Here is a 14902-nt window from a genome sequence, read left to right as displayed (position 1 = left end):
GTTAGAGAAGAAACTAAGAGTAAACCCGAAGTCACAGCCGATTTTGAGAGAAATTAAACTTCATCAGGCACAATATTCCAAACTGATAAATCAGGAAATAGAATGGAAGATTAAATCAATGAAACAAAAAACATTTGAATCGGCTAATAAATGTGGGAAACTGCTGGCTTGGCAGTTGAAGAAGAGACAAAAGCTGAACATAGTAACAAATTTGGAAATAGAAGGAAGGAATATTCAGAACCCGGTGGAAATTAGAAAATGTTTCCAGAAATATTTTAAGAAATTATACACTCAAGGGCCACAAAAGGAGGAAGAGATTGCAAAATTTTTGGAGAAAAATGGACTTAAAAAACTATCACAAGAAAATAGATCACTCCTGAATAGTAAAATAACACGACTAGAGATAGAACAGGCCATTCAGAATATGAAGTTGGGCAAGTCTCCAGGGCCAGATGGATTGACCTCCAAGTACTATAAGACATTAAGTGACTATTTGATTCAACCACTGATGGAGGTCAGCAATGAAATTATGGAGGGAAAGAAGGCGCCTGAATCGTGGAAGGAAGCTTTCATCACATTGATACCAAAATCAGAAACTGAAAAGACACAACTTAAGAACTACCGTCCCATTTCCCTTTTAAATGTGGATTACAAAATATTTGCTGACGTTTTGGCAGGAAGACTCAAAAGAGTTTTAAATGAGATAATTCATAAAGACCAGGCAGGCTTTCTCCCAGGAAGACATTTATTTGCTAATACAAGGAACATTATTGACATTTTGGAACTTTTGCAAACAAATATTAACACTAAAGCAGTTCTAATTTTTATAGACGCGGAGAAGGCCTTCGATAATATTTCTTGGAAATTTATGAAGGGGAATTTAAAAGAAATGGGAGTGGGGCGGGGTTTTGAAAATGGGATTGACGCGATTTATTCAGAACAAAAGGCAAAACTGATAGTCAACAATGTGGTTACAGAAGAGTTTAAGATTGAAAAAGGGACACGACAAGGCTGCCCGATTTCCCCCTTGCTGTTTATTTCTGTCCTGGAGGTGCTCTTGAACTTGATTAGAGGGGACCGGTTGGTGCAAGGGATTCAGATCGGAGTGAAACAATATAAACTTAAAGCTTTTGCAGATGACCTTGTTTTGACATTGCAAGAGCCAGAATCTAGTACAAAAAGAGTGTTACAATTGATTCAGGACTTTGGTCGGGTAGCGGGCTTTAAACTAAACAAACAGAAAACTAAGGTGTTGGGAAAAAACTTGACAGATGCAGAGTCAGAACGGTTTCAGAGAGAAACAGAACTAACTGTGGTTAAAAAAGTAAAGTACCTAGGGGTAAACATAACAGCAAAAAATCTGAGTCTATTTAAGGATAATTATGAAAAATGTTGGTCTGAAATTAAGAGAGACTTGGACAGTTGGTCAAAATTGAAGCTTTCTTTGTTAGGCCGAATTGCTGCTATTAAGATGAATGTATTGCCTAAGATGTTGTTTTTGTTTCAAACATTGCAAATTGTGGATAAGACGGAGTGCTTCAGGAAGTGGCAGAGAGACATCTCTAAGTTTGTCTGGCAGGGCAAAAAGCCCAGAATCAAGTTTAAGATATTAACTGATGCGAAAGAAAGAGGGGGCTTTGCCCTGCCAGACTTAAGGTTGTACTACGAAGCCGCAGCTTTCTGCTGGCTAAAAGACTGGCTACTTCTAGAGGACACTGATGTGTTAGATTTAGAAGGTTTTAACAATGCATTTGGCTGGCATGCATACTTATGGTATGACAAAGTTAAGATCAATAAGGCCTTTAAGAACCATATTGTCAGGAAAGCAGTGTTTAATGTCTGGACAAAATACAAAGACCTATTGGAAAATAAAACTCCAAGATGGCTATCACCTCTGGAGGCTAAGGCCCGAAAAAGACCCAATATGGAGGCCAAATGGCCGAAATATTGGGAAATAATAGAGAAAGAGGGCAACAATTGGAAATTGCAGAGTTTGGAAAAAATGAAAGACAAAGTGCGAGACTGGTTACATTACGCTCAGATTCAAGAAATTTTTAAAAAGGATAAAAAGTTAGGATTCCAGGTGGAGAAATCGAAGTTGGAAACAGAATTGTTAGAACCTAAGACTAAAGTACTTTCAAGAATGTATAACTTGCTGTTGAAATGGAATACACAAGATGAAATGGTTAAGTCGGCTATGATAAAGTGGGCACAGGATATTGGGCATAATATTATGTTTGAGGATTGGGAAAGGTTGTGGACCACGGGGATGAACTTCACGGCATGTAATGCTCTGAAGGAAAATGTAATGAAAATGATATATAGGTGGTACATGACCCCAGTTAAACTAGCCAAAATATGCCATGTGCCAGACAACAAATGTTGGAAATGTAAGGAAAATGAAGGAACATTCTTTCACCTCTGGTGGACTTGTCCCAGGGTGAAGGCCTTCTGGGAAATGATATATAATGAGCTGAAAAAGGTATTTAAGTATACCTTCCTTAAGAAACCAGAGGCCTTCCTCCTGGGCATTGTCGGCCAGATGGTGCCAAAGAAGGACCGAACATTCTTTTTGTACGCAACAGCAGTAGCAAGGATACTTATCGCCAAGAAGTGGAAAACTCAAGATCTACCCACTCTGGAAGAATGGCAGATGCAGCTGATGGACTATATGCAACTGGCTGAGATGACTGGCAGAATTCGAGACCTGGGAGAAGAGAGGGTTGAAGAAGATTGGAGGAAATTTAAGACTTATTTACAAAAATATTGTGATTTGGTGGAAAGTTAAGTAGGATGTTTGATCATAAATAATTGGCCACCACAAAATCGGATCGAAATGGGATGTAAAGTGAGATTAAGAGAAATTAATTTACAGAGGATTATATTTAAACAAGTGGTTATAAAATTTGCAAATTAGATGATAAATTGCTGGGAAAAATTTATGATGATGAAAATGGCAGCGGGAGATGCGAGGAAGTCCAAAGAAGTCATGAAACTCTGTTGAGATAAAAGAAAGGTTGTTTATCTTTGTACTTTATTTTGCAAAAACCCCTAATAAAAATTTATTAAAAAAAAAAAAAAAGGAAATCGGAAACCATGCCCAGCATAAATGATTGGCAGGTTAAAATGGTAAATTACGCTGAGCTTGATAGATTAACAGCTAGAATACGAGATCTAGATGAACAGAAATTTCAGCAAAATTGGAGTAAATATTGGAAATATATTGGACAAAACTTATAAAGTGAACTGGCGGGGATAGAACAACTCTATCAGCGACGGATTATAAGATCAAAAATCAAATACGTAAGGGAGGAACATATTCGATACTTACCAAAAGGGTGGAGGGGAGTCCAGGGCCCAGTAGACCCCAACAGAATATGATTTTTTTATTATGGTTTTTTACGTTGTATAATTTAAGGAAGAGAACACTGTTGTATATATTTTTTTGTTGTATTTGTTTATTTTTACCTGTCTTTATATAAATTGAATAAAAATGTATTTTAAAAAAAATAATTGCTGAGGACTTTCACTTTTCTGTTCTCCACAGCAGGCGCTTAATCACTTCCTTTCTTCTCTCTTACGATTGAGTGCCCTGCGCCATATTAGCTCTGAAAGGACAGGTCGGGTTCCTTACTTTAAATCATTTAACATCCAGATCTCACTTAGCGCTTGATCCCAATTTTTCGTTCAGAATTACTCCACAAGCACTAAGGGTTCTGTTCTTAAAGTTATGGAGATTTGCCGCTTTTTCCAGTAGGAGCTAGAGGCATTGCTGCACGGGGTCTGCAGAGCTTACCATTTCGCGTTTCTCAGTCCCGTCGCTCCTGGATCCTTTTTTAAAAAAAACCCGAAAAAGCTTCGGAACTGCTCCAACGCTGCTGGATGGCTAATCCCTCAAGGCATCCCCCCTTGAGGTTTCGGGGGTCGCAGTGCCCTTGCGTCGCCCCCAAGCCCCCGCGTAGCTCGGAAAAGCTCTCAGCGGCTTTTCCGCGCTCCCTACTGCTTGCGATCCCAAACCGGAAGTCCTTGTTCAGTTATTTTGTGGTTCAATAACAATTTGTTTTCTTGAGAAATTTTTTGTAATCCATTGACTTTCAAAAATTGGTCAATTTTTGTCTCAATCTGTGGCCCTTGTGTATAAAGTTGTTTAAAATATCTCTGGAAACAACTTCTAATCTCCTGTGGGTTCTGTATGCTCTTTCCTTCCACCTCAAGATTTGTCACCGTATTTAACTTTTGTCTCCTCTTCAACTGCCACGCTAGCAGCTTCCCACATTTATTAGCTGATTCGAAGGTCTTTTGTCTCATCTGTTTGATTTTCCATTCAATATCTTGATTAATCATTTTCATATATTGTACTTGGTTTAGTTTAATTTCTCTCAGAATCTCTTGTGACTTTGGTTTAGCTCTAAGTCTCTTCTCTCCTTCTCTTATCTTCTCCAAAATCTTTTCTTTTTTCTCCTCTTGAGTTCTCCTTTTTATTGCATTCTGCTGTATCAGAAACGCTCTCATTACAGCTTTACTTGCGTCCCAGATTACTCTTTTTTCGACCGAAGTCTTCAAATTTATCTCAAAATAGTCCTTTATAGTTTTTTGGGCCTTCTTGGTAATTTCTGTATCTCTAAACAAGGTGTCATTCATCCTCCATCTGAAGAAGAAGAAGAAGAAGAAGAAGAAGAAGAAGAAGAAGAAGAAGAAGAAGAAGAAGAGTTTGGATTTGATATCCCGCCTTTCACTCCCCTTCAGGAGTCTCAAAGCGGCTCACAATCTCCTTTTCCCTTCCTCCCCCACAACAAACACTCTGTGAGGTGAGTGGGGCTGAGAGACTTCAAGGAAGTGTGACTGGCCCAAGGTCACCCAGCAGCTGCATGTGGAGGAGCGGAGAGGCGAACCCGGTTCCCCAGATTACGTGACTACCGCTCTTAACCACTACACCACACTGGAACCAGTCGGTGTTAATTTCATTTCCATTTTCACAGGATTATGGTCGGAGCAGGTTTTTGGGCAGATTTCCACTTTTCGAATCTTGGGAGCCATTCCTCTGGTTATCCAGATTTGGTCAATTCTTGTCCAGGTCTTTTGGGTTTCAGAAAAGAAAGTCTCCTCTCTACCTAGGGGGTTCTTAGTTCTCCAAGTGTCAATCAGGTCGATATTGTTTGTCATTTCAAAAAAGGTTTTCGGTAGTCTTCCATCTTTTGTCACCACCTGTCTTTCTGACTTATCCATGTTTGTCGATACCACCCCATTCATGTCTCCGAGCATGATGATATTGTAATCCATAAAGTCCAACAATGTCTCGTGCAGTTTCTTAAAAAATTCTGATTTCCCCTCATTTGGTGCATAAACCCCTACTATCAAAAGTCTCTCTCCTTGAAATTGTATCTCAATTGCCACAAATCTTCCTTGATCATCTTTAAAAATAAATTTTGGTGATAAACTTTCTTTTGCATAGATCACAACTCCTCTTTTTTTAACTTTATCTGATGAAATAAATTCTTGACCTAATCTTTTATTAATTAATACTTTCCTGCGTATTCTGGTCACATGGGTTTCTTGCAGACAAATCAAGTCCAATTTTTCCTTTTTCAATAGATGAAAGATTCTTTTCCTTTTGTCAGGGGAGTTCAAACCTCGAATGTTCCAACTTAGTACCCGCAGAGACATTGTGAAGGTTATTCTATATTCCCTCCAACAGCTCCCAACAGTTGTTCTTGATCTGTGGGTGGTATCACTTTCTCTGATTTATCCAGTCCCAGTGGTGTCTTCCCTGGGTCCAAAGCTCCTGGTCTTGGTATCTTCGGTTCTCTTTCCTCTGCCTCTTTTTGTAGATTTTCCTCGTGGTCTTTCAAAAATCTCACTTTATCTTCCTCTGATCTTATCTTCACCTTTTTCCCTTTGTAGGTAAAAGACAAGCCTTGTGGGAACTCCCACCTAAAAATGATGCTGTTTCTTCTTAACAGATACACTAGGTCTCCGTATTTTGCTCTAAGGTCTAAAAGGTGTTTTGGGATATCTTTAAAAATTTCAATCCTTGAGTCTTCTATCTCCAATGATTTCTGGTAGTGGAGGCTCAATATTTTGTCTCTCTCTTCTTTGGATCTAAGTGTAATCAGACAGTCTCTTGCCCTGTTTTTTCTTCCCCCTTTGCCCCCTTTACCGAGTCTGAAGGCAGTCACTATCTTAAAGTCTTTGTCCTGTTCAAGGCCCCAGAATTCTTCAAATTCCTGTGCCAGAAATTCACTTAAGTTATCTTGTTCCAGTTCTGGTACCGACCTGATCCTTAAATTAGTCTGTTTGTCTCTTAATTCAATCAAGGACAATTGCGCCTTATGATCCTCAAGTTCTTTATTAATTGGCTGTATCCTTTCTTCTACCGCCCGCGCCTTCTCTTTTGCTTCCTCGGCAATTTTTCTTGTCAATTTTGATTCCTGCAGCAATCGATCAATGGCCTGTGTGTTGGAGCTAATAGTTGTGGTGTTTAAGTCAATTTTAGCTGACAATTTTTCCAAAGCTCCAAATATTTTATCTAATGATGCATTTAATGTCTCTTCAGAGCCCCCACCTTTTGCTCCAGGCTGTCCAAATTCTTCCTTTTCTAAAACAGGTGGGGCTACTACTGATTGTCTTCGTTGCTGCAGCCTGGTTTTTATCTTTGAGGATTTTTCCTGGGATTTTTCCTGTGGTTGAAGTTGATCCATTACTTAGTCTTTGAAACTCAAGGTCACTCTCACGGTTCAGATTCTTTAGTAATGGGAAAATTTCCTGGCCAGCTGTAATCACAAATCCCCAGTTATATCTCAAGCCTCCTCTAGGGGAGCTCCTTGGCAACAATGTTCTTTTCAAAGTAACTTATTTCTATAGGCAGTAGTACCTTCAGTCAAAGCAACAGTTACAAAGAGAGTCCTTCAATAATGTCAGTTCAGTTACAGAGTGATCTCATGTAGTAACAATGTCTTTAAATGGTGCAAAACTTTCCCTGCTGTCTCTGGCAGTCCAATATCAGGGATTAAGCGGTGGTCTTTATTTTCCCTCACCCTTTTTCCTTCAATCCAAAGATTTCTTCTCCTCCCCTCCACTCTGAGGGGGGGGGGTACTTATTCTAGACATTAAAATTTAGCTCCTTTTAGCTCAACTTTCCAAATTCTCAGCTTCAGAAGTCTTTGCTTTAGTCCTATTTACAAAACCGGAAGATGGACTTCCTTTTTGCGCCTTCCCGCTTCAGTGCCAAATTCAAGTTCGTTGTGTCGATCAAAGCAAACAAATCCTTTGATCTTCCCCTTTTAACAAAATCTTACTCACGGGTTGTAGTTTAAAAGCCGAATTTTCAAAGGAAAAAGGTCAGCGCTTTCCGGCATCAGCTGTGCAGCTTCGCTCCGCAGAAGTAGCGATAAACTCTCAGCACCGCGCAGCATACCCCCGTCTCGCTCCGGAGCTTTTTGGCAAGCCCCTTTACCAAGCGGGGGGGGGGTGCCCGCCGAGTCCCACGGTCGCAGGCTTTACTCGACTGCGGTTTTTGGAAGGGTCTCCGCTTCGCTGCAGCGGATAGACCCGATTTCCGCGGAGCTTCCCCCTCTGTATCAGAAGGAGACCGCCATTGCCGTTGGTGCCGCCTCCGGAAGTCCATGCTGGATTCTCTTCTCAGTCAGAAAAGCTTCAAACTTCTGAGAAGTGAATTCACCGCCTCGATCAGAAAATAAACAGCCAATGCGTTTATTGTGAGCATTCTGCAACCAAGCACAGAATGCCTTGAACTTAGGAAACGCTTCTGACTTCTGCTGGAGCATAAACACATGAATGTACCTGGAAAAAGAATCAATAAAAACCATGAAGTACCATGCTCCACCCAAAGAGGGTGCAAGTGGACCAACCAGGTCTGCATGGACTAGCATGGACTAGCTGGTAGGGTTTGGAAGCCTGACTGCTAGACACCTTGCCTTTCAGAGGAACCTTCACTTTGTTTTCTGCACAAGATACACATTTCATGTGAAACTTACAGGGCTTGTAGTTCAAACCCTGAACCAACCCAGGCATCTTGGCCAGTGCCTGCCAAGACATGTGACCAAAATTTTGGTGCGCCTTGTGAATACATCCTGCATGAAGAACTTTGTTAGTTTGTGCAACACAACAAGATTCAACATTAGACACATCAACAGCATTGTCATCATAAGCTATCAAGAACAAGCCATCTATAAACTTCACATGCAAAATGTCCTCTTTGCTCTTCCTGATGACACAGACGCTCTTCTTGAAGGAAATCTCAAAGCCTCGCCCAGTCAGCTGTGGGACGCTGAGCAAATTTTCTGCAGAATTTGGAACAAAAAGTACTTCGCTGATGGTTGTGTGCAGACTTGCCAGTTTCACTGTCCCGACTCCTGCAATTCTCAATGTCTTTCCATCAGCCTGTTGAAGTTCTCCATCTTGAGGTGTGAAGGAAATAAACAAGTGCTGATTCTTCATAAGGTGCCTCGTCGCTCCAGAATCCACGATAAATCTGCCTTTGGAGAAGCAGTGCCAGCAAACAAAGCCTTGTTTTTCACTGGCCTGGGTTTCCCACCCACCCCTTCTGCTTCTGGGCATCTGCAGGCTTCTTCTTTCATTTAACTTCAGCCTTTGGGCAACATCTCTGAATACGACCTTGGTTTCCACAGTTCCAGCACTTCACAGCTGCCAACGCCTTGGCTCCCCCTGGAGGCTGGAATGCTGTCCCACACTGCTCCCCCTGAAGCACACAAGCTGACTCAGCTGCATTCCTCCTATCATATTTGTTTTGCAAGGTCACCAAAACTTTTGTAGCAGTGAGGTCCTGCGCAGGAAGAGTTGCCAGCTGGCTTGCCACAGCATGATAGTTCTCATCCAGGGAGTCCAGGATAAGGATTGCAAACAGAGACTCAGGCATATTGAAACCTCTATGAGTCGATTCCTGTCTGAGATGCTGCAAATGCAAAACGTGGGCTCTAAGGTCTTCCCCTGGCTCCAAACGCTTCCTGTGCAGCTTTCTGAAGTAAAGCAACACAGACCCAGCCTCTTGTTGGAGATGACAGGCCTGAAGCCCTTCCTACATCTCACGCCAGCTGGCCTTGCCAGACAGGGTGATTAACTCTTCAGGAGCTACTGAGAGCAAAATTATTCCCATGGCTCTTGAATCCTGTGCCACCCATTCATCTGTCAAAGGTGCTGGGAGGGTCCTCAGAAACAGTGTGCCACACACCAAGCCTTCTCATCTGGCCCTCGCAGTACCTTGCCCAGGTCTGATGGTTGTGGCCATTAAGCTTTGGGCACGGAGCCCCAACTGAGGCTTGTAAAAGATCCATTTCAGCTCTTTACTTCAGCCATAAGCCTTATTCCCTTCAAAGGCTCCTTATCTTTGGCAGTCGTAAATTACGAGGCCTGATTGCTCTCTGCGGGCCTAATTAGTTGGCTCGAACTTCAAAGACTCTCTGCCGCGGCACAGAAAAGCCTCGCTTTTACACATACCTCTTGCAGTCTTCAGCAGTCTTACTCTCCTTTAAGCGCTGTGAATCTGGGCCCATAACCTATTGTTGGGATACTGCCAGGGAGACAGAGACATCAGGCAGGCCCCCAGTCGTCTCCGGATGATCACCGGTCTCCCGTGGGACAGCATCAGTCAATTAGCGACACGAGCCTCAGAGACATTCCAAGGCCCGTGCACACCCTTTCAGCAGAGTCTCCACAACGAAAGAAGAACATATTTACAGCTTTATTCATCGTAGTTCAGAACAAAGGAAAAACATGACTGCTTGCCTCCGTGTCCAGGAAAACAGCCGGAACAAAAGATATATACAAAACGGAAGTTCCCAGCGAGCAGTGCTGGGAGTAAACAGGCATGTGATACACAACAATCATGCCTGACCCTTTTAAGGTGGAATGGAACTATCCTAACACAGTGTACCACACTGCAAGCTTTCACAGTTGACCCTCACAGTACCTTGCCCAGGTCTGATAATTGTGTCCATTAAGACGTGGACACAGGGTCCCATCTGACGTTGCCTGTAAGAGATCCATTCCTGCTTTTTACTATAGACAGGAACTGAATTCTCTTCACAGTCGCTTTATCTAAGCAAGTCATAAATCAGGCGGCCTGCTTCTCTCCAGCCTTAATTGCTTGGCTCGGACATCAAAAGCCCTCTAGCCTCGGCCAGGAATGCTTGGCTCCACATACCTCTCTCCATGCTGGGTCGACACAGCAGTCATCAGCAGCCTTACTCTCGTGAAAGCACTGTGGATCTGGGCCCATAACCCTATTGTTGGGATGTGTCCAAGGGATCGGGGGCAATTTGCAGGCCCCCAGCTGGCTCTGGCCCACTGGCCGGTAGCCGGGCAATCTCCGGTCCTTGGCTCAGCATCAAACAGCGACCCACAGCTTCAGAAGCCTTCAGAAGCTGGAGCACGCTCTAATCAGCAGAGTAAATAACACACAACAGAAGTGGCAGATAGAGGCTGTGTAAAGCATATTTACAAGCAGTTTATTTAGCATACAGCAGGACAAAGGAAAAACATGTCTTCTCCCTTTCGTGTCCAAGTGCAAGCAGCATAAGCAAAAGCTATACACAAACGGAAGTTCCCAGCAAGCTGTCCTGGAGTGTAAACAGACATGTGACATACAAAAATTCCACATGTCTGTAAAGGTGGAACGGAATATTGTAACAAACCTGTCTCTCCCATATTGGTCTCTACAGTCATAGCAGGCACTGTAACCTTCCAAAAGTTTCACTTCACCCACAAAGGCACACTCCCCTATTGTCTCCTAAGACAGATGAATGGCAACACAAGCTTTTGGGGACTCATGCTCACTTCATCACATAGGTGAATTGAAATCTTAGTATACATGTTTGTAAGGGAGAAAATTGTAATTTGGAAGTTGTATGGAAAAATCTTTCCCCTTATTTTTTGCCTCTCATTACCATTCAAACCCTGCCTTACAATTTTCTCCTTTATTCACTTGCTAACTTTCACTTCATTAACCTTCAACAAGATGCTTTAATTCTAGCTATTAAAAAATAACAACAAAATATTACGAAGAATTAAATCAGGGTGGGACCCATAAGTACTTAACTTTGCTTGGCAAGTGCACTCTGTTTCTGGTGAGTATAAGCATGCCCTCTTTCACTTTAAAGGACGATGTCTAATTATTTTGGCTTTGGCTTTGGCTAGATAAACCTTGTGCGCACTCTGGGAGAGGCGAGAAGCAAGATAGCCCAGCACAAGCTCCCGCAGATCCCAGGAACAATTCCGGTGGTGAGGGATGTGGAAACCTGCTCAGGCAATGGGTTTTTATCACATCGTCAGCAGATGTGGGTTGAGGGAATGCCCAATGATGACATCACTGAAAATCCAGTGCAATACAAGTAAGGAACAGAGTTGTGATGTTATTCTGTGCTGTCAGGCCTGTTGGCCAAATGTGGCCTCTCTACTTGACCCTTGGAACTTTTTCCAGGCCACACCCCTCACTCACCCTTACTTCAAATCCCAAGTGTCTCTTGCTTCAAGTTTCTCCCACTCTGTTTCTATTCCAGAGAGGCTGCAACACTGGCATTTTTAAAGGCTCAAGAAAGTGAAAATGTTATTGCTGCCCGGGAAGTCCGAGGCCTTGCTGAAGTCATAAGTAAATGTTTACCAATTTAATTCTGGCACCATAATCAGTGTTTTTAGCAAATGTGTTATCTTTCATTTATGCAGACTACCAGCTATACTACTGCAAAGTACTCTGCTTGGGGCTTCCTTTGAAGACAGCTCAGTAACTGCAGCCAGTGCAGAACACCACTGCTCAGTTTTTGGACAATACCTTGCCAGTTGCACTGGTAGCCACTGCATTCTCACACTCAGTTCAACCTGATGGTGATAGTCTTTAAAACCCAAAATTGTTTTGCCGATAGTAACACCTTGAACTTAGGCTGTTACCAAATGGGCCACCAGTGCAGTTATCTGAGCAGAAGTGTTATATGCTGACAGGGCCTCCTGTCAACAACCATGCTGCAGCATTCTGCACTAACTTTAGTTTCAAACCCACACAGAGTTGACTGCAGTAATCCAATCTTGAAGTCACCAATGCCTGAACTATTGTAGTCAAGCCCTCCCTTTTTATTGTCTGTAAGCCACTTTTATTTAAGTAACTGTAATAAAACATATAAGAATGAGTAACTATGAACTTGTGCATAAAACTGAAGACAGAACTAAAATCTGGCAGGCTTCTTTAGCAGCATGGGAATGTCAGCTAACCCAGTGGTTTTATAAAAACAACAACAACACATTGCTATTTTTTAATGTAGAAGGGATTGTAATCTCTCTCTTTATGCTAGCCTGGCATGAGTTCTACTGAGGCATCTAGTCATAAGCCTGCATTTTTTATCAGAGCTTCTATATTTTATCAAGGCTTGTATTTAAAAATGAGCTTAAAAAAAAAGGATTTTCAAATGTTTCATGCCAGGCAGAAAGAACCTTGGCAAGAGGTTTTTCTCCTAAGACAAGGGGGCCCCATTGATTTATAGTAGAAAAACAATTCTCAAAGTCATAAAAAAGGGAGAATTACATATGCTGCCCCAAGGCTGAAAAAACACAATTAAAGGCAAGGGTAAATAGTAAAATAATACCAATGTGCCTCTCAGTAAAATGAGCCAGATCTTCTTTCCAAGGTTGAAAGGCCAAGAGCAGTGAAAAAGGCAACTGGCTTGGCTAGAAGAAAAGAGAGCATTTTTGGGAAATTTTCTAAAGCTGTTGGGAAGAGCTAATGGGAGAAGCATCTAGCTGGCTGGGAAAGGAGGGGGAAAGGGGGGAGGTGTAAACTGAAGAGGCTTCTTTTTAAAAGCTGTTTTTTACTGAGTTCCTTTTTACTTTACAAAGGCTTTATTCTTTTAAAAGGCTACCTATGATAAGTGAATGAAATATATTAGCTTAAATATATTGGCTTAAATGTAATTATGCAAAGGATTTAAGGAATGCTAGATTCTTATTTCATATGGTTGTAAGAGTTGTATTTATCCTGAAATTAAGTCAGCCACCAGCCTAGCCCCCCTGCTAGACAGAAGACGCCATCCAAGCACTCTTGATATATATGGTTGTCAGGCATTTGTTTAGAAACTTTCAAATGAAGGAAATCTTTCAATATTGATGTGAAACTCAAGATCCTTGACATCTGTTGAACATAAAAATGTAAGATTAAACATTTGTTTTAGAAGGCAATAGGGCAAGGAGGGCAAGGAGGGCAAGAGGTGAGCTGGTAATTAAGATTCCATGTAAGATATATTATTACTTATTTGTCATTTATATATAGCTCTTTGTCTCCCTTATAAGGGCAAGGAAGTGGGTGTATCTTTTGTGGGTGTATCTTTTGTGATTGGTTCTACCAAACAGCCAATAGGAATTTCAACCAGGCTGATTGGACAGAGGCAGCCACAGGAGGAGCAAAGGGGGCTGGATTAAGGGAATATAAGTGCTGGCCAGGATGGCAAGAGGCCAGGCCAGAGCTTGGTAACCATATACCACTGAGCCTCTCATTTATTTGTCTGACAAATAAATTATTATTTTAATTTCTCTATTGCTGCGTTGAATATTTCATTCCAGCTAAGCGTTAACCACAAGCAGGGTGCTACACTACAGCTGTGCATACAGTCTAATCTCTCTCCCTCCCTCCCAGTTCCTGAGAATAAAAACAGTGACATTGTGGAACGTATCTCAGAGAGCAGGAGGTGCCGTTACGAAGAGATGGTGGTGATACTACGGCAGGAATTGGCACGCGTTGGGAAGGTAGGCAGCCCTCTTCACTACTTTAGAGCATCACTATTGATAGTACTAGGGATGGGATAATCTGTCCATTTGCAATGTGAAGCCAATGTGGTGTGGTGGCTTGAGTGCTGGCCTAGGACCTGGAAGACTAGGGTTCAAATTTATCCACTTGGCCATGGAGGTCTCTGAGTGACCTTGGGCCAGCCACTCACTCTCAGCGTAACGTAACTCACAGGGTTGTTGCAGTGAAGATAAAATGGGGAGAAGGAGAACCATGTACACCACATTGAGCTTCTTGGAGGAAAGGTGGGATGTAAATGTAATAAAGAAATAAAACTCAGTTCTCTCCGTTTCTCATTTCTTCCTATCTTAAATTCAGTTTTCCACTTTTTGCAACAATTTGTGAGTTTTTGCTTTAAATCCTCATGAAAATATGTTACTGCTTTAGTACAGATCTCTCTAAATGTTTTGTATTCAGTTTTGACTATAGTTTTATGCAAGAAATTCCCCCTTATGTGCATTTTCATCTTATTTTCCACTTATGTGACACATTTTTTTCTAATACATACATATTGATGCACATGGGTAAGTGTTACCCACCAGATGGCAAGTGTTACCCATCAGATCATCTTCTCTGTTCAGGAAATGGAGCTGTGATTCTTGGAGCCTGGGAAGCTATTTCTGACCAAGCTGTCAGAATCCGATCGCACCATTGAGTCCCTTTTCCAAGTTTCCGCTGAGAACCTCCACTTGGAGACTTACACCATGAAGATGAGGGAATGCCTCGCAACTCAAACTCAAACAGGGTTTAAAGGGTCTGGAAACTTCTGTTTCAGTGTATCTGAAGAAGTGTGCATGCACACGAAAGCTCATACCAAGAACTGACTTAGTTGGTCTTTAAGGTGCTACTGGAAAGAAATGTGGGACAGTCTTGCAGATTAGAAAAGAGTCCCTTAATGAGGACTTTGATGGTGTAGCTAGCCAGATATCTGCCGTTCCACCAGCACAATTAACTGTGGAAGGGGTAACGGCAAGATTAATGGGCGAGTTGGACAGAAGGGAGGCTTGCGCGACAAGCACTCCTATTTCCAGAAATAATGAGGAACGCCATATGCAAACTTGTGGTGATACGACTGCATTTAAAGCTGCCAAGCGTTGTTGG

At 42.1% G+C, this 14902-nt stretch overlaps 1 protein-coding gene across 1 annotated transcript; it reads left to right on the top strand.

The window, feature by feature from the left end:
- Positions 1–8839: 8839 nt before the first annotated feature.
- LOC310836068 (coiled-coil domain-containing protein 180-like) lies at positions 8840–14511 on the top strand (the record flags this gene model as incomplete). The annotated part of the gene is made up of 5 exons (XM_083720994.1): positions 8840–9001; positions 11173–11366; positions 11535–11623; positions 13652–13761; positions 14383–14511. The coding sequence occupies 5 exons, from the start codon at positions 8840–8842 to the stop codon at positions 14395–14397; spliced, it is 570 nt and encodes a 189-aa protein (XP_083577120.1). The 3' UTR covers positions 14398–14511.
- Positions 14512–14902: the final 391 nt, after the last annotated feature.

Source organism: Podarcis gaigeae, assembly GCF_964106915.1.
Source record: "Podarcis gaigeae genome assembly, chromosome: W".
In the NCBI taxonomy this organism is placed as follows: domain Eukaryota; kingdom Metazoa; phylum Chordata; class Lepidosauria; order Squamata; family Lacertidae; genus Podarcis; species Podarcis gaigeae.
The sequence above is the reverse complement of the archived record's forward strand: the minus strand, read 5'-3'. Positions and strand labels throughout refer to the sequence as shown.